This window comes from Oncorhynchus gorbuscha, linkage group LG23 (genome assembly GCF_021184085.1).
Source record: "Oncorhynchus gorbuscha isolate QuinsamMale2020 ecotype Even-year linkage group LG23, OgorEven_v1.0, whole genome shotgun sequence".
NCBI classification, from domain to species: domain Eukaryota; kingdom Metazoa; phylum Chordata; class Actinopteri; order Salmoniformes; family Salmonidae; genus Oncorhynchus; species Oncorhynchus gorbuscha.
In genome coordinates this window covers 63,150,643-63,176,803 of record NC_060195.1, presented here as the reverse complement: position 1 = coordinate 63,176,803, position 26,161 = coordinate 63,150,643, and the positions used below count along the sequence as shown (strand labels likewise).

The 26,161-nt window shown below is 47.9% G+C and overlaps 2 protein-coding genes across 5 annotated transcripts in view; both read left to right on the top strand.

Annotated features, from left to right (window-relative positions):
• LOC124010616 (28S ribosomal protein S9, mitochondrial-like) overlaps positions 1–15,073 on the top strand; it is a 36,843-nt gene extending 21,770 nt beyond the window's left edge. The window contains exons 6-11 of the mRNA XM_046323286.1: positions 4–89; positions 299–374; positions 1,563–1,731; positions 1,943–2,051; positions 6,127–6,296; positions 14,917–15,073. Of these exons, the coding sequence (XP_046179242.1) occupies positions 4–89; positions 299–374; positions 1,563–1,731; positions 1,943–2,051; positions 6,127–6,296; positions 14,917–15,008 (702 nt within the window). The 3' untranslated portion in view covers positions 15,009–15,073. The remainder of the gene's footprint in view (positions 1–3; positions 90–298; positions 375–1,562; positions 1,732–1,942; positions 2,052–6,126; positions 6,297–14,916) is intronic.
• Positions 15,074–16,099: 1,026 nt separating this feature from the next.
• LOC124010614 (SLAIN motif-containing protein 1-like) lies at positions 16,100–25,261 on the top strand. 4 transcript variants are annotated; one of them, XM_046323281.1, is made up of 9 exons: positions 16,100–16,719; positions 17,580–17,713; positions 20,137–20,268; positions 20,692–20,799; positions 21,538–21,687; positions 22,114–22,461; positions 23,339–23,491; positions 23,715–24,003; positions 24,110–25,261. In XM_046323281.1, the coding sequence occupies exons 1-9, from the start codon at positions 16,304–16,306 to the stop codon at positions 24,183–24,185; spliced, it is 1,806 nt and encodes a 601-aa protein (XP_046179237.1). In that variant the 5' UTR covers positions 16,100–16,303; the 3' UTR covers positions 24,186–25,261. The 4 variants fall into 4 exon arrangements, with proteins under 4 accessions (XP_046179237.1, XP_046179238.1, XP_046179239.1 ...); XM_046323283.1 differs by lacking the exons at positions 16,100–16,719; positions 17,580–17,713 and adding exons at positions 17,725–18,490; positions 20,411–20,485 and having other exon boundaries at positions 18,582–20,268; XM_046323282.1 differs by lacking the exons at positions 20,137–20,268; positions 20,692–20,799 and having other exon boundaries at positions 16,101–16,719.
• The last annotated feature ends 900 nt before the right edge of the window (positions 25,262–26,161 follow it).

The following is a 26,161-nucleotide window of genomic DNA, read 5'->3' as shown; positions in this document are numbered from 1 at the left end:
CAGGACACCTTCACTAAAGCCCTGGCAGTAGAGAAGCACCAGGACAGTCTGAGAGGAAAGGACCTCTTCACCCAGGATGCCAAGCAGATGTGAGGATAGTTGTTTTCAAAGAGCAGTGAAATATGTTCACCATATTTCACTGCTACCAGTTGATGTGTGTGTGTGTGTGTGTGTGTGTGTGTGTGTGTGTGTGTGTGTGTGTGTGTGTGTGTGTGTGTGTGTGTGTGTGTGTGTGTGTGTGTGTGTGTGTGTGTGTGTGTGTGTGTGTGTGTGTGTGTATCTAACTGTCTGTGTTCAGTTCTCTGGTGGGTAGTCGGTGGTTGCTGAAAGAAGAGCTGGAGGAGTTGTTGGTGGAGACCATCTCAGAACACGATGTAAGAAGGAACTCTTTTAATACCGTCACAGATATCTGGTCCCTCTCCCTGGTCCCTCTCCCTGGTCCTTCTCCCTGGTCCCTCTCCCTGGTCCCGCTCCCTGGTCCCCCTCTCCCTGGTCCTTCTCCCTGGTCCTTCTCCCTGGTCCCTCTCCCTGGTCCTTCTCCCTGGTCCTTCTCCTTCACACTTCTGCTGTGATATTATTTAGGAAAAAGACCGTAGATATCACTAGCTAGGTTTCCATCCAGTTGGCCAGATTTTCATGTGAATATTTAAAAAATCTGCATAAATGAAATATGTGCATTTTCCCACCAGAGAATAATCAATTCCATCAACTTGAATTGTTGCAGATGAAAGTGTGTGATTATGTAGTCCACATAAAAACAAAGTTTGCTGTTAAATTCCCATGTACCCAATAACACAAATTCAAGTTCAATTCATTTTTTGCATTTTCAACTCTACTGACAGTTTTGTCACATATGTTGCATTATACAGCGACTGTGCACCCTGGTGTTGGCACGTGTGCTCTAGCCAACAGGTGGCAGATACATTGCGGGTACAGCCTACATGATGAGATTATTATGGACTAAAGAGCGAGATTTGTTTAATTTGTCAAAAGACACCCAAGCATCAATCATCATGTCACCAGATTAAGACCCTCAATATTCATTGGAAAGGAGCATCAAGCTCATCACCTTGCACTTTCACCACCTTCTAAAGTTCATCATTTATTTCATCTGTAGCCTGATCAACTGGATGATGTCATCACATGACTCCAAGTTTACTTCCATATGATGGTTATAATATCAACATTTGGAAAGCTTACCGACAACTGCGGTTTCCATCATGCCTTCCAGTATTTGTATCTGACATGTTCTTAACACATAGAAGGTTGACTGGAAACCTGGTTGTTGACATGCTAGATACTGTATTACTAGGATGCAGTTCACCTAGTCACCACAGGAGGTTGCTGTTTAGACACTGAACAGAGCCCTCAACGCCAATAGAAAGTAGGCGTGTGTGCTTATGTTCTTACGCTCCGGGGTGACGTTTCCCCTACTGATCCAGGGTCAGCTTCCCCTCCCCCAATCCTAACCTTTGCCATTAGTCGGGGAAATGATCAACTGACCCAAGATCAGCGTCTAGGGGCTACTCCTGTTCTTCCATGTTGCGTGTGTCTCTCGTCAGTATGCACGGTTCATCCAGCTGATGGAGAGGTTGCTGTCTCTGCCCTACTGCTCTGTGGAGGAGGACTTTGTCCAGCGCTACCGCAGACAGCTGGAGATCCAGTCCTCCAAGCAGCAGGTCCAGCCCCTACAATACGACCAGCATGGAGTGGCTTACAGCACCGGAGATGGTAAACCGCAATCAATTAATACGACGGGGCTTTTATCAATCAATGGATCAATATGTTACGAGTAGCATTTATTTACATTTGTCTTAAAGCAGTTGACAGAAACCCGGGTCTAATCTTTCCCTTTCGAAGAATGACCTACAGTCATTGGTTGACCAGGGCTTCATGGTAGAAGAGGGAGATCGAGGATAATAAGTTGTGTGTGTCTCTCCAGGCAGAAGGAAGACCGCTACGGGTACTGTCCTACTGAGAGACAGCGGTTCAGGATCCATCAGCATCAACGGGACAAACTATGTCCACTACTTCCCTGTCCTGCAAGACCGGTCTGTATCCCTTCCCAGTAGACATCCACCGTAATGTTTTCAAATAGCATGTGCTTTCAGACCAGTACTGATGAAGTAGGAGACAAATCAGAGAGGAAGCTTTAGAGGATTGACATGGCTCGTTAGTGCTTCCTCCCCCACTGAAGAAATCACAAGTCCCTGCTTCTTTCCACACTCCTCTCCCGTCCTTCCTTAGCGTGCACGCCGTGCCACGTGCACTCTCAAAACATGCACGCCGTCCCACGTGCACTCTCAAAACATGCATGCCGTGCCACGTGCACTCTCAAAACATGCACGCCGTCCCACGTGCACTCTCAAAACATGCATGCCGTCCCACGTGCACTCTCAAAACATGCATGCCGTCCCACGTGCACTCTCAAAACATGCACACCGTCCCACGTGCACTCTCAAAACATGCATGCCGTCCCACGTGCACTCTCAAAACATGCATGCCGTCCCACGTGCACTCTCAAAACATGCATGCTGTGCCACGTGCACTCTCAAAACATGCACGCCGTGCCACGTGCACTCTCAAAACATGCACGCCGTCCCACGTGCACTCTCAAAACATGCATGCCGTCCCACGTGCACTCTCAAAACATGCACGCCGTGCCACGTACACTCTCAAAACATGCACGCCGTCCCACGTGCACTCTCAAAACATGCACGCCGTCCCACGTGCACTCTCAAAACATGCACGCCGTGCCACGTGCACTCTCAAAACATGCACGCCGTGCCACGTGCACTCTCAAAACATGCACGCCGTCCCACGTGCACTATCAAAACATGCACGCCGTCCCACGTGCACTCTCAAAACATGCACGCCGTCCCACGTGCACTCTCAAAACATGCACGCCGTCCCACGTGCACTCTCAAAACATGCACGCCGTGCCACGTGCACTCTCAAAACATGCACGCCGTGCCACGTGCACTCTCAAAACATGCACGCCGTGTCACGTGCACTCTCAAAACATGCACGCCGTGCCACGTGCACTCTCAAAACGCTGTTGAAAAGTATCTTTATGTTGCACCTCACTGCGTTTATAGCCTCTTTTATTTATCTGGGAAATAGCAGTGTTAATTACACAACTTTGTGTGTGTGTGTGTGTGTGTGTGTGTGTGTGTGTGTGTGTGTGTGTGTGTGTGTGTGTGTGTGTGTGTGTGTGTGTGTGTGTGTGTGTGTGTGTGTGTGTGTGTGTGTGTGTGTCTGACTGACTGACTGACTGACTGACTGACTGACTCAGAAGAGTGACTGACTGACTGACTCAGAAGAGTGACTGACTGACTGACTGACTGACTCAGAAGAGTGACTGACTGACTGACTCAGAAGAGTGACTGACTGACTGACTCAGGAGTGGCTGACTGACTGACTGACTCAGGACTGACTGACTGACTGACTGACTCAGAAGAGTGACTGACTGACTGACTGACTGACTGACTGACTGACTGACTGACTGACTGACTGACTGACTGACTGACTGACTGACTCAGAAGACTGACTGACTGACTGACTGACTGACTGACTGACTGACTGACTGACAGAAGAGTGACTGGCTGACTGACTGACTGACTCAGAAGACTGACTGACTGACTGACTGACTGACTGAAGACTGACTGACTGACTGACTGACTGACTGACTGACTGACTGACTGACTGACTGACTCAGAAGAGTGACTGACTGACTGACTGACACAGAAGAGTGACTGCTGTAGGGTATCTCAGTGTCCAGTGCCCACTCCATTGACTGACTTACTTACCCTTTTTCTCTCTTTATCCTGTTATCCCTTTCTTTCTTTCTTTGTAACCAACTCCTCTTTCTCCCTCCCTCAATCTTTTTATCCCTCCCCTCACCCTTCTTTTCTCCTCCCTCTCCTGCCCTTCTCTCATCTCCATCTCCCTTCTCTCCTCTCCATCCCTCTTCTCTCCTCCATCTCATCCCTCCCTTCTCTCATCTCATCCCTCCCTTCTCTATCCCTTTTCTCTCCATCCCTCTCCTCCCTCCTCCCCATCCCTCTCCTCCCTTCTCTCCATCTCCATCCCTCTCCTCCCTCCTCTCCATCCCTCTCCTCCCTCCTCTCCATCCCTCTCTTCCCTCCTCTCCATCCCTCTCCTCTCCTCCTTCCTCTCCTCCTCCATCCCTCTCCTCCCTCCTCTCCATCCCTCTCCTCCCTCCTCTCCATCCCTCTCCTCCCTTCTCCCCATCCCTCTCCTCCCTTCTCCCCATCCCTCTCCTCCCTCCTCTCCATCCCTCTCTTCCCTCCTCTCCATCCCTCTCTTCACTCCTCTCCTCCCTCTCCATCCCTCTCCATCCCTCTCCTCCCTCCTCTCCATCCCTCTCCATCCCTCTCCTCCCTCCTCTCCATCCCTCTCCTCCCTCCTCTCCATCCCTCTCCTCCCTCCTCTCCATCCCTCTCTTCCCTCCTCTCCTCCTTCCTCTCCTCCATCCCTCTCCTCCCTCCTCTCCATCCCTCTCCTCCCTCCTCCCCATCCATCTCCTCCCTTCTCTCCATCTCTATCCCTCTCCTCCCTTCTCTCCATCTCCATCCCTCTCCTCCCTCCTCTCCATCCCTCTCCTCCCTCCTCTCCATCCCTCTCCTCCTTCCTCTCCTCCCTCTCCATCCCTCTCCTCCCTCCTCTCCATCCCTCTCCTCCCTCCTCCCCATCCCTCTCCTCCCTTCTCCCCATCCCTCTCCATCCCTCTCCTCCCTTCTCTCCATCTCCATCCGTCTCCTCCCTCCTCTCCATCCCTCTCCTCCCTCCCTCTCCTCCCTTCTCTCTATCACTCTCCTCCCACCTCTCTACCCATCCCTCTCCTCCCTTCTCTCTATCTCTATCCCTCTCCATCCCTCTCCTCTCCTCCTTCCTCTCCTCCCTCTCCATCCCTCTCCTCCCTCCTCTCCATCCCTCTCCTCCCTTCTCTCCATCTCCATCCCTCTCCTCCCTCCTCTCCATCCCTCTCCTCCCTCCCTCTCCTCCCACCTCTCCACCTCTTCCCTCTCCTCCCTTCTACCCATCCCTCTCCTCCCTTCTACCCATCCCCTCCTCCCTTCTCTCTATCCCTCTCCTCCCTTCTCTCCATCTCTATCCCTCTCCTCCCTCCTCTCCATCCCTCTCCTCCCTCCTCTCCATCCCTCTCCTCCCTCCTCTCCATCCCTCTCCTCCCTTCTCTCTATCCCTCTCCTCCCACCTCTCCACCTCTTCCCTCTCCTCCCTTCTACCATCCCTCTCCTCCCTTCTCCCCATCCCTCTCCTCCCACCTCTCCACCTCTTCCCTCTCCTCCCTTCTACCCATCCCTCTCCTCCCTTCTCCCCATCCCTCTCCTCCCACCTCTCTATCCCTCTTCTCCCTTCTCTCTATCCCTCTCCATCCCTCTCCTCCCTCCTCTCCATCCCTCTCCTCCCTCCTCCCCATCCCTCTCCTCTCCTCCCTCTCCATCCCTCTCCTCTCCTCCCTCTCCATCCCTCTCCCCCTCCTCTCCTCCCTCTCCATCCCTCTCCCCCTCCTCTCCTCCCTCTCCATCCCTCTCCCCCTCCTCTCCTCCCTCTCCATCCCTCTCCCCCTCCTCTCCTCCCTCTCCATCCCTCTCCTCCCTCTTCTCCATCTCACTCCTCCCTCCTCTCTATCCCTCTCCTCCCTTCTCTCCATCCCTCTCCTCCCTCCTCTCCATCCCTCTCCTCCCTCCTCTCCATCCCTCTCCTCCCTCCTCTCCTCCCTCTCCATCCCTCTCCTCCCTCCTCTCCATCCCTCTCCTCCATTCTCTTCATCCTTCTCCTCCCTCCTCTCCATCCCTCTCCTCCATTCTCTCCATCCCTCTCCTCTCCTCCATTCTCTCCATCCCTCTCCTCTCCTCCCTTCTATCCATCCCTCTCCTCCCTTCTCTTCATCCCTCTTCTCTCCATCCCTCTCCTCTCCTCCCTTCTATCCATCCCTCTCCTCCCTTCTCTCCATCCCTCTCCTCTCCTCCCTTCTCTCCATCCCTCTCCTCTCCTCCCTTCTATCCATCCCTCTCCTCCCTTCTCTCCATCCCTCTCCTCTCCTCCCTTCTCTCCATCCCTCTCCTCTCCCCCTGACAGAGAGCAGTTGATGTTCCCCCTCCACTTTATGGGGGTGCTGGGGAGGTTTGACATGCAGTGTAGTGTGAGTGGCGGGGGCCATTCCAGCCAGGCGGGGGCGCTACGCCTTGCCATCTCCCGCGCCATGCTGAGCTTCCTGTCTGAGGAACAGGTGGAGACCATGAGACAAGGTTGGTAGTGGTACTACAAACACACACATCCTTCAGAAAGCTTTTTATCTTTTTTGTATTTTTTGTATTTTTTATTGAACCTTTATTTAACTAGGCAAGTCAGTTAAGAACGAATTCTTATTTACAATGACGGCCTACCAAAAGGCAATAGGCTCCTGTGGGGACAGGGGCTTGGATTAAACATGTCCAAATCTAAGACAAAACACAGGTCACGACAAGAGCGACACCACAACACTACATAAAGAGAGACCTAAAACATCAACACAGCATGGCAGCAACACATGACAACATTTACATTTACATTTACATTTAAGTCATTTAGCAGACGCTCTTATCCAGAGCGACTTACAAATTGGTGCATTCACCTTATGACATCCAGTGGAACAGCCACTTTACAATAGTGCATCTACATATTTTAAGGGGGGTGAGAAGGATTACTTTATCCTATCCTAGGTATTCCTTAAAGAGGTGGGGTTTCAGGTGTCTCCGGAAGGTGGTGATTGACTCCGCTGTCCTGGCGTCGTGAGGGAGTTTGTTCCACCATTGGGGAGCCAGAGCAGCGAACAGTTTTGACTGGGCTGAGCGGGAACTGTACTTCCTCAGTGGTAGGGAGGCGAGCAGACCAGAGGTGGATGAACGCAGTGCCCTTATTTGGGTGTAGGGCCTGATCAGAGCCTGGAGGTACTGAGGTGCCGTTCCCCTCACAGCTCCGTAGGCAAGCACCATGGTCTTGTAGCGGATGCGAGCTTCAACTGGAAGCCAGTGGAGAGAGCGGAGGAGCGGGGTGACGTGAGAGAACTTGGGAAGGTTGAACACTAGACGGGCTGCGGCGTTCTGGATGAGTTGAAGGGGTTTAATGGCACAGGCAGGGAGCCCAGCCAACAGCGAGTTGCAGTAATCCAGACGGGAGATGACAAGTGCCTGGATTAGGACCTGCGCCGCTTCCTGTGTGAGGCAGGGTCGTACTCTGCGGATGTTGTAGAGCATGAACCTACAGGAACGGGCCACCGCCTTGATGTTAGTTGAGAACGACAGGGTGTTGTCCAGGATCACGCCAAGGTTCTTAGCGCTCTGGGAGGAGGACACAATGGAGTTGTCAACCGTGATGGCGAGATCATGGAACGGGCAGTCCTTCCCCGGGAGGAAGAGCAGCTCCGTCTTGCCGAAGTTCAGCTTGAGATGGTGATCCGTCATCCACACTGATATGTCTGCCAGACATGCAGAGATGCGATTCGCCACCTGGTCATCAGAAGGGGGAAAGGAGAAGATTAATTGTGTGTCGTCTGCATAGCAATGATAGGAGAGACCATGTGAGGTTATGACAGAGCCAAGTGACTTGGTGTATAGCGAGAATAGGAGAGGGCCTAGAACAGAGCCCTGGGGGACACCAGTGGTGAGAGCGCATGGTGAGGAGACAGATTCTCGCCACGCCACCTGGTAGGAGCGACCTGTCAGGTAGGACGCAATCCAAGCGTGGGCCACGCCGGAGATGCCCAACTCGGAGAGGGTGGAGAGGAGGATCTGATGGTTCACAGTATCGAAGGCAGCCGATAGGTCTAGAAGGATGAGAGCAGAGGAGAGAGAGTTAGCTTTAGCGGTGCGGAGCGCCTCCGTGATACAGAGAAGAGCAGTCTCAGTTGAATGACTAGTCTTGAAACCTGACTGATTTGGATCAAGAAGGTCATTCTGAGAGAGATAGCGGGAGAGCTGACCAAGGACGGCACGTTCAAGAGTTTTGGAGAGAAAAGAAAGAAGGGATACTGGTCTGTAGTTGTTGACATCGGAGGGATCGAGTGTAGGTTTTTTCAGAAGGGGTGCAACTCTCGCTCTCTTGAAGACGGAAGGGACGTAGCCAGCGGTCAGGGATAAGTTGATGAGCGAGGTGAGGTAAGGGAGAAGGTCTCCGGAAATGGTCTGGAGAAGAGAGGAGGGGATAGGGTCAAGCGGGCAGGTTGTTGGGCGGCCGGCCGTCACAAGACGCGAGATTTCATCTGGAGAGAGAGGGGAGAAAGAGGTCAGAGCACAGGGTAGGGCACTGTGAGCAGAACCAGCGGTGTCGTTTGACTTAGCAAACGAGGATCGGATGTCGTCGACCTTCTTTTCAAAATGGTTGACGAAGTCATCTGCAGAGAGGGAGGAGGGGGGAGGGGGAGGAGGATTCAGGAGGGAGGAGAAGGTGGCAAAGAGCTTCCTAGGGTTAGAGGCAGATGCTTGGAATTTAGAGTGGTAGAAAGTGGCTTTAGCAGCAGAGACAGAGGAGGAAAATGTAGAGAGGAGGGAGTGAAAGGATGCCAGGTCCGCAGGGAGGCGAGTTTTCCTCCATTTCCGCTCGGCTGCCCGGAGCCCTGTTCTGTGAGCTCGCAATGAGTCGTCAAGCCACGGAGCGGGAGGGGAGGACCGAGCCGGCCTGGAAGATAGGGGACATAGAGAGTCAAAGGATGCAGAAAGGGAGGAGAGGAGGGTTGAGGAGGCAGAATCAGGAGATAGGTTGGAGAAGGTTTGAGCAGAGGGAAGAGATGATAGGATGGAAGAGGAGAGAGTAGCGGGGGAGAGAGAGCGAAGGTTGGGACGGCGCGATACCATCCGAGTAGGGGCAGTGTGGGAAGTGTTGGATGAGAGCGAGAGGGAAAAGGATACAAGGTAGTGGTCGGAGACTTGGAGGGGAGTTGCAATGAGGTTAGTGGAAAAACAGCATCTAGTAAAGATGAGGTCGAGCGTATTGCCTGCCTTGTGAGTAGGGGGGAAGGTGAGAGGGTGAGGTCAAAAGAGGAGAGGAGTGGAAAGAAGGAGGCAGAGAGGAATGAGTCAAAGGTAGACGTGGGGAGGTTAAAGTCGCCCAGAACTGTGAGAGGTGAGCCGTCCTCAGGAAAGGAGCTTATCAAGGCATCAAGCTCATTGATGAACTCTCCGAGGGGACCTGGAGGGCGATAAATGATAAGGATGTTAAGCTTGAAAGGGCTGGTAACTGTGACAGCATGAAATTCAAAGGAGGCGATAGACAGATGGGTAAGGGGAGAAAGAGAGAATGACCACTTGGGAGAGATAAGGATCCCGATGCCACCACCCCGCTGACCAGAAGCTCTCGGGGTGTGCGAGAACACGTGGGCGGACGAAGAGAGAGCAGTAGGAGTAGCAGTGTTATCTGTGGTGATCCATGTTTCTGTCAGTGCCAAGAAGTCGAGGGACTGGAGGGAGGCATAGGCTGAGATGAACTCTGCCTTGTTGGCTGCAGATCGGCAGTTCCAGAGGCTACCGGAGACCTGGAACTCCACGTGGGTCGTGCGCGCTGGGACCACCAGATTAGGGTGGCAGCGGCCACGCGGTGTGGAGCGTTTGTATGGTCTGTGCAGAGAGGAGAGAACAGGGATAGACAGACACATAGTTGACAGGCTACAGAAGAGGCTACGCTAATGCAAGGAGATTGGAATGACAAGTGGACTACACGTCTCAAATGTTCAGAAAGTTAAGCTTACGTAGCAAGAATCTTATTGACTAAAATGATTAAAATGATACAGTACTGCTGAAGTAGGCTAGCTGGCAGTGGCTGCGTTGTTGACTTTGTAGGCTAGCTGGCAGTGGCTGCGTTGTTGACACTACACTAATCAAGTTGTTCCGTTGAGTGTAATAGTTTCTACAGTGCTGCTATTCGGGGCTAGCTGGCTAGCTAGCGGTGTTGATTACGTTACGTTAAAAGAACGACAACAATTATCTTTGATACACAGACGGCTATGTAGCTAGCTATGTAGCTAGCTACGATCAAACAAATCAAACCGTTGTGCTGTAATGAAATGAAATATGTGATACTACCTGTGGAGCGAAGCGGAATGCGACCGGGTTGTTGAGTGCGGAAGTTCTATTCAGTAGACGTTGGCTAGCTGTTGGCTAGCTAGCAGTGTCTCCTACGTTAAGGACGACAAATAGCTGGCTAGATAACCTCAGTAAATTAAGATAATCACTCTAAGACTACACGCTCTAAACTACACAATTATCTTGGATACGAAGACAGCAAAGACAACTATGTAGCTAGCTAACACTACACTAATCAAGTCGTTCAGTTGAGTGTAATAGTTTCTACAGTGCTGCAATTCGGTAGACGGTGGACGTATGCAAGCTGGCTAGCTGCTGGGCAGATAGCAGTGTAGACTACGTTAGGACGACGAAATACAAGTTGCAATAGAAGTACTGTTTCACTATGTTGTCCTCTTTCTTTTCCTTTTTCTTCTGTCCTTCTTTTGTCCTTATTTTGTCTTCCTTTCTTCTGTTAACTAGATATTTTTTGTTGTTATTCTTTGTAAGCTAGCTAGCTTCTTCCAGGAGAGTCCCTAGCAACTGCTTAGCAACAAGTAAACAATTCTGCTAGCAATTCAGCTAGCTAAGATAACTGTACAATTTTATGAAAAATAGTTAATTTTTCAAAAGCCTGTCTTTTTGGTTTGTTCCTTGTTTTGTCTTCTATTGAGTCTTGCAGTTTTCTCTTGATTTTTTTGATGTACTTCACTCTAAAAAAACATTTAAATCTCAATATAGTATGCACTCACAACGCACACACACACTTCCTAACTCCACTGTCACTCTTTCGACAACACAGCATGGCAGCAACACATGACAACACAGCATGGCAGCAACACATGACAACACAGCATGGCAGCAACACATGACAACACAGCATGGCAGCAACACATGACAACACAGCATGGCAGCAACACATGACAACACAGCATGGCAGCAACACATGACAACACAGCATGGCAGCAACACATGACAACACAGCAAATCAAATCAAATGTTATTTGTCACATACACATGGTTAGCAGATGTTAATGCGAGTGTAGCGAAATGCTTGTGCTTCTAGTTCCGACAATGCAGTGATAACCAACAAGTAATCTAACTAACAATTCCAAAACTACTGTCTTATACACAGTGTAAGGGGATAAAGAACATGTACATAAGGATATATGAATGAGTGATGGTACAGAGCAGCATACAGTAGATGGTATCGAGTACAGGATATACATATGAGATGAGTGTGTAGACAAAGTAAACAAAGTGGCATAGTTAAAGTGGCTAGTGATACATTTATTACATAAGGATGCAGTCGATGATGTAGAGTACAGTATATACATATGAGATGAGTATGTAAACAAAGTGGCATAGTTAAAGTGGCTAGTGATACATGTATTACATAAGGATGCAGTCGATGATGTAGAGTACAGTATATACATATGCATATGAGATGAATAATGTAGGGTAAGTAACATTATAAGGTAGAATTGTTTAAAGTGGCTAGTGATATATTTACATCATTTCCCATCAATTCCCATTATTAAAGTGGCTGGAGTTGGGTCAGTGTCAATGACAGTGTGTTGGCAGCAGCCACTCAATGTTAGTGGTGGCTGTTTAACAGTCTGATGGCCTTGAGATAGAAGCTGTTTTTCAGTCTCTCGGTCCCAGCTTTGATGCACCTGTACTGACCTCGCCTTCTGGATGATAGCGGGGTGAACAGGCAGTGGTTCGGGTGGTTGATGTCCTTGATGATCTTTATGGCCTTCCTGTAACATCGGGTGGTGTAGGTGTCCTGGAGGGCAGGTAGTTTGCCCCCGGTGATGCGTTGTGCAGACCTCACTACCCTCTGGAGAGCCTTACGGTTGAGGGCGGAGCAGTTGCCGTACCAGGCGGTGATACAGCCCGCCAGGATGCTCTCGATTGTGCATCTGTAGAAGTTTGTGAGTGCTTTTGGTGACAAGCCGAATTTCTTCAGCCTCCTGAGGTTGAAGAGGCGCTGCTGCGCCTTCTTCACGACGCTGTCAGTGTGAGTGGACCAATTCAGTTTGTCTGTGATGTGTATGCCGAGGAACTTAAAACTTGCTACCCTCTCCACTACTGTTCCATCGATGTGGATAGGGGGGTGTTCCCTCTGCTGTTTCCTGAAGTCCACAATCATCTCCTTAGTTTTGTTGACGTTGAGTGTGAGGTTATTTTCCTGACACCACACTCCGAGGGCCCTCACCTCCTCCCTGTAGACCGTCTCGTCGTTGTTGGTAATCAAGCCTACCACTGTTGTGTCGTCCGCAAACTTGATGATTGAGTTGGAGGCGTGCGTGGCCACGCAGTCGTGGATGAACAGGGAGTACAGGAGAGGGCTCAGAAGGCACCCTTGTGGGGCCCCCGTGTTGAGGATCAGCGGGGAGGAGATGTTGTTGCCTACCCTCACCACCTGGGGGCGGCCTGTCAGGAAGTCCAGTACCCAGTTGCACAGGGCGGTGTCGAGACCCAGAGTCTCGAGCTTGATGACGAGCTTGGAGGGTACTATGGTGTTGAATGCCGAGCTGTAGTCGATGAACAGCATTCTCACATAGGTATTCCTCTTGTCCAGGTGGGTTAGGGCAGTGTGCAGTGTGGTTGAGATTGCATCGTCTGTGGACCTATTTGGGCGGTAAGCAAATTGGAGTGGGTCTAGGGTGTCAGGTAGGGTGGAGGTGATATGGTCCTTGACTAGTCTCTCAAAGCACTTCATGATGACGGAAGTGAGTGCTACAGGGCGGTAGTCGTTTAGCTCAATTACCTTAGCTTTCTTGGGAACAGGAACAATGGTGGCCCTCTTGAAGCATGTGGGAACAGCAGACTGGTATAGGGATTGATTGAATATGTCCGTAAACACACCGGCCAGCTGGTCTGCGCATGCTCTGAGGGCGTGGCTGGGGATGCCGTCTGGGCCTGCAGCCTTGCGAGGGTTAACACGTTTAAATGTCTTACTCACCTCGGCTGCAGTGAAGGAGAGACCGCATGTTTTCGTTGCAGGCCGTGTCAGTGGCACTGTATTGTCCTCAAAGCGGGCAAAAACGTTATTTAGTCTGCCTGGGAGCAAGACATCCTGGTCCGTGACTGGGCTGGGTTTCTTCTGGTAGTCCGTGATTGACTGTAGACCCTGCAACATGTCTCTTGTGTCTGAGCCATTGAATTGAGATTCCACTTTGTCTCTGTACTGACGCTTAGCTTGTTTAATAGCCTTGCGGAGGGAATAGCTGCATTGTTTATATTCGGACATGTTACCAGACACCTTGCCCTTATTAAAAGCAGTGGTTCCGGCCTTCAGTTTCACGCGAATGCTGCCATCAATCCACGGTTTCTGGTTTGGGAATGTTTTTATCGTTGCTATGGGAACGACATCCCAGTCCACGACATCCTAGTCCACGTGATGGAAGCAGTCTTGGAGTGTAGAGTCAGCTTGGTCTGACCAGCGTTGGACAGACCTCAGCGTGGGAGCCTCTTGTTTTAGCTTCTGCCTGTAGGCAGGGATCAGCAAAATGGAGTCGTGGTCAGCTTTCCCGAAAGGGGGGCGGGGCAGGGCCTTATATGCGTCGCGGAAGTTAGAGTAACAATGATCCAAGGTTTTACCACCCCTGGTTGCGCAATCGATATGCTGATAAAATTTAGGGAGTCTTGTTTTCAGATTAGCTTTGTTAAAATCCCCAGCTACAATGAATGCAGCCTCCGGATAAATGGTTTCCAGTTTGCAAAGAGTTAAATAAAGTTCGTTCAGAGCCATCGATGTGTCTGCTTGGGGGGATATATACGGCTGTGATTATAATAAGAATTCTCTTGGAAGATAATGCGGTCTACATTTGATTGTGAGGAATTCTAAATCAGGTGAACAGAAGGATTTGAGTTCCTGTATGTTTCCTTCATCACACCATGTCCCGTTAGTCATGAGGCATACGCCCCCGCCACTCTTCTTACCAGAGAGATGTTTGTTTCTGTCGGCGCGATGCGTGGAGAAAGTGGCAGCAACACATGACAACACAGCATGGCAGCAACACATGACAACACAGCATGGCAGCAATACAACATGCATCACAAAACATGGTACAAACATTATTGGATACAGACAACAGCACAAAGTTCAAGAAGGTAGAGACAACAATACATCACTCAAAACAGCCACAATTGTCAGTAAGAGTGTCCATGATTGAGTCTTTAAATGAAGAGATTGAGATAAAACTGTCCAGTTTGAGTGTTTGTTGCAGCTCGTTCCAGTCGCTAGCTGCAGCGAACTGAAAAGAGGAGCGACCCAGGGATGCGTGTGCTTTCGGGACCTTTAACAGAATGTGACTTATCAGAACGGGTGTTGTATGTGGAGGGCTGCAGTAGATATCTCAGATAGGGGGGAGTGAGGCTTAAGAGGGTTTTATAAATAAGCATCAACCAGTGTTGTGTGTCTTGCGACGGGTATACAGAGATGACCAGTTTACAGAGTGCAGTGATGTGTCCTATAAGGAGCGTTGGTGGCAAATCTGATGGCCGAATGGTAAAGAACATCTATCCGCTCGAGAGCACCCTTACCTGCCCATCTATAAATTACATCTCCGTAATCTAGCTTGGATAGGATGGTCATCTGAATCAGGGTTAGTCTGGCAGCTGGGGTGAAAGAGGAGCGAGTACGATAGAGGAAACCAAGTGTAGATTTAACTTTAGCCTGCAGCTTTGATATGTGTTGAGGGAAGGACCGTTTTAATTTACAACAAATGAACAACACTGGTCGCTGTTCCTCTGTTGCTTTGTCGTTGATGTATTGTACTATTTTTGGTTTGACCTTTGACCTGCATCTCTGCCTCCCTCTCAGCTGGGCTGCTGACCCCTGACCCTAGAATTAAGGAGAGGAAGAAGCCGGGCCAGGAGGGAGCGAGGAGGAAGTTCACCTGGAAGAAACGCTGAGGTGGAGGACAGAATAGAACTGGACACAGGGAAATCACAGCAACATATTCATCATTATCTTCCTCTGAGATAATATAATAATAATAATAATATATGCAGCATATTTATCATTATCTTCCTCTGAGATCAGAACTAATCAGAACTGTTATTAGTAAGTGGACAAATTGTTCATCCAACCCCTATTGTAACCTTTTATATGTCCCCTAAAGGTGTTTTAGATCTGGAAATAGCCACCAAGTACATGACTCAAATACATTTACAAATTCAAAGGGGTTCTGTCCATGTGAGGGCAGGATACCAAACTCCATATAGGCTGTAATGTTTTTTTTCTGCCACCAGAGGGCCATCTCTGGCAACACACCTGTCCATTGTCTTTGTCTGTATATTGAAAATAAAATGTTGTTTTTCACATACCTTGCTATAATATGCTGTTTTTATTCCATATAAAAAAATAAATGGCCGGTAACGTTAAAGCTGCACTTTAACCAGGCGCTGTCCACTGTCATGGGGTGCTGAAAGTCCACGTTGGGGATTCTGCCTTAGTCGCTGTCCATGGTGCTGAAACCTGCGGTGCAGATTCTGTATTTATATTTCGTACCTTCAGAATTTTCACTCCTGCGTTAAATTGGACAAAGTCACCACAGTACCATCATTTGCCGTCTCAATTTACACCACAGGAGGGCGATAAATGCGCATAAAATGCCCTGGTTTAACCAGGGGAGTGTTCAAGATGCATGGGCGCTCTGAGCATGCGGTTGTAGAATATGTACAGGGGCTGGTGAAATTATTATTCAATTCAATAGATATTTGTGTATATCAATGAAGTCAACTGTATATGCTTGTAGATAAAATATAAATGGTTTAGCCAATATCTTGTGTTATCAAAAGGTAGGCTATAAAAATATATATATTTTCACTTTGGACCTAATCTCTCATTCTCTGTTTTAATAAACATATTTGAAACAAAAATGTTGCACTTTCTTTACGGATACTTATCAAGAGCAACGTCACACGTTTGAGGAGAGAACGCTTGCACGCACCTGTCCTGAAATCACTAATTAGGCAACAGTTCCCGCGTTGGACTCAGCACGCTGGGGGTGGAGACAGTCTGTAGCACGCCACCATCCCTCATTGGGCGGCATCTGAATGCTCTAGTCCTGATGGGCACTAGAGCAAGCGAGATACAACCCATACCCAAATCACAGTGTGGGCAACGGGTGAGCTGAGACTGAGTGTAGCTTACCCCGTCCACCATTTAATAAAAAATATATCGGGTATTTGTACTTTTCCATCCAATGGATGCAGCAGTGATGAACTCCCAGATAATGACGGATGTCAACGGCAACAGCAATGCCGCGAACGCCGAACTGGAGGTGAAAAAGCTCCAAGAGCTGGTTCGGAAATTGGAGCGGCAAAATGAGCAATTGAGGACGCGGGCGAACGGCTGCACTGGCAGCCCCCACATTCTACCTCCCTCCCCGGCCTACATGGCCGGGGGCTACTGCATACCAAGCCCGTTACCGACGCTACTGTGCCAGTCTTCCTTGGAGTCATTTTTCCCGTCGGACGAACCGTTCGAATATTTCCATTCGCATCATGTTGATACTGCTCTCGACACCGAGGCTGATTATATGGAACGTACGGTTCTGGATGAGGTGGACATTCTGGACCTAGATGCTGTATTCTCTCATGAGGACTCTGAAGCTACCTGGTAACTATTTCACAATATCCAATGGTTTGTATAATGTAGTTGAGAGGTGGCAAATTTAATCTGACAGATGTCTTTGAAACTTGCAGTCCTTATTTGCATATGGCAATTTTATCTGTCATATACGACGGTGATGCAGTGTTCTGTTTATTTTATAGGATATGTGACTTACTCTGGTAGGCGTAGGCCTATGGAATATAATGATGTACATGCAAATGAGACTCGAATCCCAGTAGGAATGATACGACAAACAAAGCCACACCTTCGGGAACAAATTGGACAGAAAGATGGAGCTGACACTTGTTCCAATGTCATTCGATTTTTCTTTAACAAACAACATCGATTTGTTGCAGTTATCATAGTCAACGGTTATGATTGAGCAGACGGCCACTGTGCTCTGTGAAAATGTGCCTGTTGAAATGGAGGCTAGACCGCATCAGTCTGAGACATGTCGACTTGGGGGTGGACGACTGGACACAGAAATGCTATTATTTTAGTGGTAAAACTAATGCATAAGAATACCCGCTGATTAAAGCAGACATAATACTTCTGACTCATTCTGTATTAGGTCAAATCCATTATAGTGCCCAAAACCAATTTTGGACTGCAGTCAAAATTGGCTGCTCCACACTATGCGCCACTGTTTTGCATTTGTTGGCTACAATCAATATGATTATATTCGCAGGTCCTTAGTGAGGTTGTGGCTTGATGTACATTTTTGGGATCATAGTAAAACTGGAAAACTTATCCCTGATCTGAAACCAGTCTTCCCTGTAGGCCCATAAGGGTTGATTTTGGGACTATAGGGCAGTAAACTCCTCTTAATTCCTCCTCTTCTGGCTCTCATCCTGTCTTCCCTGCAGGCTGTATGTGTCAGCCAAGGCCCGGCTGTGGGGGGAGAGCCCTGTAACCCCCCTCCAGTGGAGCAGACAGGTCCTGGACAGCCCCAGAACAGAGGTGGAGTCGGCCCGCTCACTGTGCCTCAGGTTGGACCAAGGTATGAGGAGGGGTGGAAACTAGGGACAGAAAGGGGTGGATAGATGGATGGCTATGTAATAGACCATAGTTTCTATCAACCTGACGAAATGTTTTGTTTTCAAAGACTTTCTGTCAACAGATGGTTATGATTCTACTTTACTGTGTGTGTGGGTACATGGAGGTGAGGGGGGGGGGCACTGTGATGCCTTGAGCTCAGTGTGAAACAGGTCCTCAAGTCTCAGGATTATGTAACCAGCCAACTCCAGACTATTTTCGACTCTGAGATAAAAGTACAGCACCTTGACAGACAGTCAGTACACACACAACACTGGCTACATCAAACTACACACAGTACTGGCTACATCAAACTACACACAGTACTGGCTACATTAAACTACCCACAGTGCTGGTATCATTAAACTACGCACACGACCGGCGTGTTCATTTCACCTGGCTAGGTGATAGAGATCACATTCTAATTCACAGCATCTACCTGAAGAAGGGTTGCAGTAGAGAGGTGACCGGGTCCAATGAGAGGCCCTGAAGTGAAGGTGATGGAGATCACATTCTAATTCACAGCATCTACCTGATGAAGGGTTGCAGTAGAGAGGTGACCGGGTCCAATGAGAGGCCCTGAAGTGAAGGTGATGGAGATCACATTCTAATTCACAGCATCTACCTGATGAAGGGTTGCAGTAGAGAGGTGACCGGGTCCAATGAGAGGCCCTGACGTGAAGGTGATGGAGATCACATTCTAATTCACAGCATCTACCTGATGAAGGGTTGCAGTAGAGAGGTGACCGGGTCCAGAGAGGCCCTGACGTGAAGGTGATGGAGATCACATTCTAATTCACAGCATCTACCTGATGAAGGGTTGCAGTAGAGAGGTGACCGGGTCCAATGAGAGGCCCTGACGTGAAGGTGTGAGTGGCCGACTCTGGGAATTTAGCGGTAACGTCAGGGTTAATGCCTCTACTCCTGAGACATTTTATGGTGTCTAATGACCACTGAGAGAGTGGACCTTGGGTTCATGTCTGAGAGGAAGCTGTGGTGTGAAACAGTGAATAGATGTGACGTCTCCCACGGTCTGTGCTGAAGGTACTGTATTAATACTGCTCTAGTCCTCTAAGCTTTTAATGAGAGGTGAAGCACTGGCCGCAACTGTCTGTGTGCGTCACTTTCAACAACTTAGAGTAAACACACACGTCAGCTTAATTGCATTTCTTTTTACTATTGTATAATTGAAAAGTGTCTTGTTTTTGCACATTAAATCCAATTTAACTTGGCGTTCATATTATACACTTGTCATGCAACAGCTTATCGTTGCATCAGTGAAGCTGCCATTTTATTTATTTAACCAGACAAGTCAGTTAGGAACACATTCTTATTTCCAATGACGGCCGAGGAACAGTGGGTTAACTGCCTTGTTCAGGGGCAGAACAACAGATTTTTACCTTGTCAGCTCTGGGATTCGATCTAGCAACCTTTTGATTACTAATCCAACGCTCTAAACACTAGGCTACCTGCCACCATTTCATCAGTGAACTACAGGTAACCGCCAAAATAAATGGAACAACATAAAGTGTAATACTTATAAAATATACTTTTATCCCTCATACTAGTGTTTCCTTTATTTTGGCAGTTACCTGTATTTTACTACAACATATTGCTCTAAGGATCTATACTAGAAGCCTGTATTTTAATTCCACAGTAGCTGCAACTGCAGGAAAAGCCTTCCACTGCTTTCACACTTGACCTACTATCTGCCTGTTGCTACGTTCACAGGGCCTCCCTCGGCAACCAGAGGGGTAACCATGGTTACCGTGTTTACATGAAAGGCACCTCGCCTCGACGCTGCTAAGTGGTTTATATTCTCAGTGACAGGTATAACATAACCCCACTCTATCTGGTGCAGGGATGTATGCAGCGCTGTGTTGAACAGCTTACAGTCGAACCACCACACAGAGAGAGAGATGATTTGCTTTCTCAGCTCTGCAACATTTATTATTTATTCTTCTCTCTCTTTGTTCTTTTGATCCACCACATCTCCTCTAGATAGATTGCTGGGATATTTGCTTAGCAAATGTTCATTAATGTAGGTCTCCTCTGAATATATATCAGATGGAGTGTGTGGTCGCTGCTCCGTCCCTGGTTCTGGCCCGTGCTGAATGGGTGTGTTGAGCAGTGTGTGTGTGAGGTTGTGAATGCAGCTTTGTCTCCTGGGCATTGGACAGCAGATGTGTTCCCTGGATGCTACTGAATAGTGGTTCTGTGACTGTCACAGCAATGTGACGCGCTGGGTGTGAGGTAAACAACCGCTTCACACTGCTGACCTCTGTTCCTTGTGAGGGGCCGGGAAAGCACTGACAGCTGTGTGTGTTTTGGGGTCTGATAGAGTATGACATTGCCTTTTCCCCTCCCTCCCTCCTCCTACCTCCGTAGTCCATAGGTGGCGGGGGGTCTTCTCCAGCCACTCTTCCCCTGCCCTCCCCCTGAGACGTGTAGCTGGAGTGTCCCCCCTCAGTGCCTCGTTCTCCAGGTCCTGCCCCACCCCTCCGCCTGCTGACAGACCTGGTAAATACACACACAGATTACTATGTGACATGGGTACATGTTGCCATAATGTTACCATAATATTACCATATGACATTAGTTGAACTAGAGGTTTTTCAACCTTGCAACCTGATCAGGAGAAACTCTTGTCCCTATTGAGCAGAATCAGGTCCATATTGAGCAGAAAAATCCTGGGCCTTGTTGAGCAGAAACTCAACACTCCTGATCAGTTCACCAGGTGAGGAAAACCCCTGGTTCTTAGACATGAGGTTTACTCCATCCATGATTACTTCTTAAACATGGAATTTCACAATTGAAAAAAATACCACAGTCTCTTCATTGGAATATTTATCTTTTTTTCTCCATTGAAACAACTCTCCATGATTCTCTCTCTCTCCCCCTTATCCTGTCTCTGTCCCCTCCCTTTCTTTCTCCCTCCATCAGCTTCATTCTCCTCACCCCTCCATCCTCTCCTCCACCTGTCCCTGACTCCTGTAGGGACGGCTGAGAGAATTCCCACATTCCTCCCAGCCAATCACTCAGCCAATTGCAGTAAGCCTCGCTCGCTCCCCCGCTGGCTCACGTTGTCTCAGTCTCTCTGTCACGTCAAGGTTTGCGTCTCAATAGTCTGTTTGAAAGAGCTTCCTCTCCTTGTCTCCTCTCCTTCGTTCCTGATGATGTTAGACATATGGACAGGTGAAACACCTTACATTTCACCTACTGGCTGTCTTGTCAGAGCTGAACAGAGGTGGACACAAGAGGAGAGGAACCCACTATAGACTATTGAGAGGCCCCGAAGGTCATCATTCATCATTTGTCACTGCAAGAGAAGGAGTGTTTCAGTGTGTGTTCAGTTTCTGCTGCTTCAGGTGTTTGCCATGTGAAGTTCCTCACTATTCCTCACTTGAGTGGAATAGTCCCTTTGGTGATGGAAGCGCCACATGTCACACAGCTAGGTCGAGCCTGTGGGGCCTGGTCGGCGGCCATAATGGAAAATGGCCATGAGGGCTTAGTGGCCATAAACACAATATGGCCTTTTCTAGCTTTATCTGTGATTTGTGGTGCTTCTATCACCAAAGGCACAATTCCATGACGTGGCCTCCCTACTAACAGTGACTCTGCAATGTTTCTTAAAGGGAGAGTGATGTTTTTTTGCTGCCAGTGTGCCTCTATCTAAACTAATCTTGCTTTTCATCTGGTCAGTATTCTTTGTGTTCATTGTTAATGTAAAATGTCTGCAATGTAACTTGTCTAATCTGACCTTTGAACTCTTGTTGCTGTGCGCCGAAGGCCGCAGCCTCCGGCGGTTCCTCCTCAGCCCCCAGTCTTCCATGGACAGTGAGCTCAGTGCCTCCGAGCTGGAGGATGACTCCATCACACAGGGATACAAGCTGCAGGACCTTGTTGATGTCCAGGTCATGGCTCGTCTGCAGGAGGACAGTGAGTCTCTCACCCTTTATTAAAAACTGTTTTGGTGTTGTCACATAGTTGACTATATTGTTTTACATAGTAAGAGGTGAGTTTTCCCCCCTTTCTATGTAAAAGTGTGGAGAATGCTTTATAAATCAGAACTATTATTATTAACTATTGAGCAGGTGACCTGAAAGGGAATAACTCTAGGCCCCAAGGTTAAAGGTAGGGCCCAGAGTTGTTCCTGGTCAGTTCAAGTGGTCTTGGATTCCTAGCCATATTCTTGCCCTTTATTGTTCCCCTCTGTCCTTCTCTCCCTTCTAACACTGTAACCTGTGATACAAGACCTCAGACTTCATCCAGGCTTTATTAACCTTAACCTCAGGCGCAGAAGGTGACGACTGATTGTGTGCGTGTTTGTGTGTTTGCGCTTGTCCATATTTCCCCCTCCTTCAGGTCTTCGTCAGGACTACGCCACCACCTCCATCAACCGCCGCAGCGCCAGCTTCTCCTTCCTCTCCCTTCAGCACAACGGTGAGGCCGACCTGGAGGAGGAAGAGGATGAGGAAGAGTACGGGCAGCTACCTCCTCCCCAGCCCCGTCTGACCCGTGTGGGACCCACCCTGCAGCGCGGCCTCTCCCACTCCCACACCTTCTCCAGCATACGGGACTGGAGGAGGAGCACAACCAGCCCCTCCACTCCTCAGTACCCCTCCGGAGGATTCTCCTATCAGCCCCCACCCCTGGCCAGCCCCACACTCAGCACCTACACACCCGAACAACAGGGCTTCAGGCCTGGATCAGGTGAGCAGGCCTGGTACTTGGGTTGCGGTCATTAGAGAAAATGAGAGATTAAAAAAGTAAAAATAATGTTATGACAAATGTTTTTATTGGACAGTGTTCTCCTGTTCGTTGTCTATTGGACTCAACCCTGGCCCTCTGCTTAAATGTATGAGATCTCACACTAATAAGAATTCTTGCTTTGCAAGACTCTCCTCGAATAATTTGAGTTTGTTTTTACGTGTGTTTATGTTCGCTATCTATTTTGGGGATCACATATGGAATGCAGATGGATATGAGTCCATTTTTCAAACAAGCCTTTTTGTGTTGTCTTGATGGCACATTTGCATAACAACAAAGTATAATATTAGGCTACAACATAACTGACACACGACACGATGGCCCTTTTATGAAATAGTTATACTAATCTATTTCTAGGTTTGTTTTCAACTTGTCATTGTTTATGTTAATGGAGGAAGAGGTCATTTTAAGGTCACCCACTCGTTAGTTACTACCGTAGGTACTTCCCTAGCCTGTTGACTGTACTGGCAGACGACCAGGGATGTGCTCACTGTAAGCCTCTTGAGACACTGACTGATCCGTAAGCTCTTGGAGGCTATTCTGTTTCTGTTCTGGGAGCTGAACCGGAGAGGGACACTGAATAGAGGGTGGTGAGATTACAGGAGATGTTTCTCTTTGGGGCTTCAACACTGGTGTTCTTCAAGAGAGACAAGTGAGTTGCACTTATTCCTCTTGAAGAGGGCTCTATGTAGAATCTGAGATGATAAAGTCTTCTAGATCTGTGGCCTTGAATTAATACAGGAATTTGTGTGTGTGTGTGTGTGTGTGTGTGTGTGTGTGTGTGTGTGTGTGTGTGTGTGCGCGCGCACATTCTATTTAGATAAGCTGCGGAGGAGCATGCCCAACCTGTTCAGGGCTCCCAGTGTGCCTAGTCCACTGAGCCCAGCCAATCACATCGTCTCTCCTTCCACCCTTCGGAACAGTCTGAGCTTCGACTCGTCCAATGGGCTGGCCAGCAGGCTACAGTCCTCCAGTGAGATACCGTCTTCTTCTTTTTTTTTTTGCTCTGACCATACACATACTATTAAACTGCAGGGCTTGAATGACTTTCCAGAATTCATCAAATTGAAAATGATCATTCTAAGTAGGTAGTCCATACATTATACAGTACATCTGAGGAAAGCATGAATATTATATCAATCCATTAATAATCCATTAATCTGTATATGATCTATTGTCAACCTTCTCCCCACTAGTCCCTTCACCCGGTCAGTTGCAGAACAGAGTCCAGAGTGTGGGGAACTTCCAGTCATTGTCACGGCAACCCCTCAAAGCCACAGCCTACGTCAGCCCCACTGTGAAAGGGCCAGTTACCATGCCGACCTCCACCAGTCTGCAGTCCCTGAGTGGGATCCCCCTCCCCAGTAAACCAGCTGTGGGGGTTGGGGGCACTCCTACACCCCCCCGGAGCAGCCTGCCCCGCCCGGCCTCCTTTATTGGGACCAGCTCCACCCCTCGAAGCAAGATCGCCCAACCCACACGCAGGTAGGGTACTGTAGGACACTAAGGTGGCGCCAACAAGCTCAAAACTAGGTTATTGTTGTCTGGGATCGTAATTTCCTATTTTATCTCAATCTGATCTTTTCCCCAGTTTATTGACGCCTCCTAAGAGCTTGTCCACCCTGAGTGCCCTACGAGACGGGAGCTGGAGAGATGGCTGCTACTGAGAGAGGGATGAATGGGGACATGAATGGAGAGATGAGATTTCGGAGAAGAGCTGGCAATGTAGAGAGACCCTGCTGGTTGGGGTCACTCACTGCCACAAAGTGTTATTGGGGAATTGAGAAGGCAGGTCAACCAAACTATAGGGAATAATAGGGAATAACAACCGCCCTCATGATTGGGTATGTGAGGTGTGGTCAGCACTCAGTCAAACATGCATTCTCCACCTGTCCAATTTGGTCTGTGCCAAGGGGAATCCCCCTGTTGATATGTTTATGCACTAACAAGTTTTAACCACGTTATGGTTACATTAACATACTAAAGAAAGAGCTGCCACTTTATGCTAATTAAGCCACAATTTGGTTTTTTACTTTGGAATTCTGATTAATAAAAGGTGTATTTTCTCTTAATGGAGAGCACCAAATATGCTGCTAAAAAAAGTCTAAATCACTCCCTATTGTCTGGGTGTATTTGGTCTAATTTTTACATGGCAATGTATATTTAAAATTATCTTTTATTTATTATCTTATGATTAGTGTAGAGACTAAAGTTAACTTTCAGTGTGCATTGTTGGGATGCTGATCGTATTGATGCAATATTCTTCATGATTTTTTTTTTTAAATGTGAAGCATATTAACCAAATTACAGCTAATGTCTGAATCTGTTTACAAAATGTCTCACCAAGACAGGGAAATGACTTCAAGTTGTGTTTTGGACACTTTTTAAACTATCAAGATTCACTGGCATATCTATGAAATATTTGTAATTGTTGCACTGATTGTACAGGTGTGAATTGAAAAGTAATTGTTTTTGTTCATTTTATTTGTGATATTGCACTTTTATGGTTAATTATAATGTTGTTGATGAAGAGCACAGGGTAGATGTTTTTTGGGATGAAGGATTACTTTTTAAAGATCACTTACCGTTAATCTTTTTTTCAGTATTTAAAAAGCAGGTTAGTCTTCATGGCACATATCACCATCTCTTTCTCAAACATTTTTGTAAATTTTATTTTTACTGTATTTAATTGAACGAATGTAGTTGTTTTAACTAAAATTAAAGATTTTCAAATGATAACTATTATTTGAACCTGATTAATTTGTCTCGAGTTAGTAGGCTACTGGTTATTTTCACAAGTTCTTACATTTTTGCTAAATTTGTCTGACTGTATTCCGTTTCTATATCAAACAACATGTAACGCTTTCTGTTTCAAGCCTATCCCAAACTTTAACCCTTACCTTAACCATTCATCATTAATGCCTAACCTCAAAAAGGTGGAGTTAGTCTAAACAGCCTTACACGGAACCCAAACCGTGAGCATGCGCCATTGTGCATAAATGTATTTTGTCCCCCCACACCAAACGTGATCACGACACGCAGATTAAAATATCAAAACAAACTCTCAACCAATTACATTAATTTGGGGTCAGGTCAAAAGGCATTAAACATGTATGGCAATATAGCTAGCTAGCTTGCACATGCTAGCTAATTTGTCCTATTTAGCTAGCTTGCTGTTGCTAGTTAATTTGTCCTGGGATATAAACATTGAGTTATTTTACCTGAAATGCACAAGGTCCCCTACTCCGACAATTAAGCCAAACAAAACAGTCAACAGAATCTAGTCATCTCTCCTCCTTCCAGGCTTTTTCATCTTTGAACTTTGTAGTATCTGGGATCTATCTACATCTAATAGGAAATGCACATGCGCACTGGGAACTGCCGGGAACTGTAGAGCACGAGGGGTTTTGACTAAACGAAAACTAACTGTACTCCCGTCTCCTGCCTGGTCATTTCTCCACAACACAAATATTACAAACTTATATGGTGATTAGCATCTAAACTTTCATAGTATTATCACGGAAACAGAGTTCGTCTTTCAATCACCCACGTGGGTATAACCAATGAGGAGATGACACATGGGTACCTGCTTCTATAAACCAATGAGGAGGCGGGACTTGCAGCGCGATCTGCGTCAGAAATA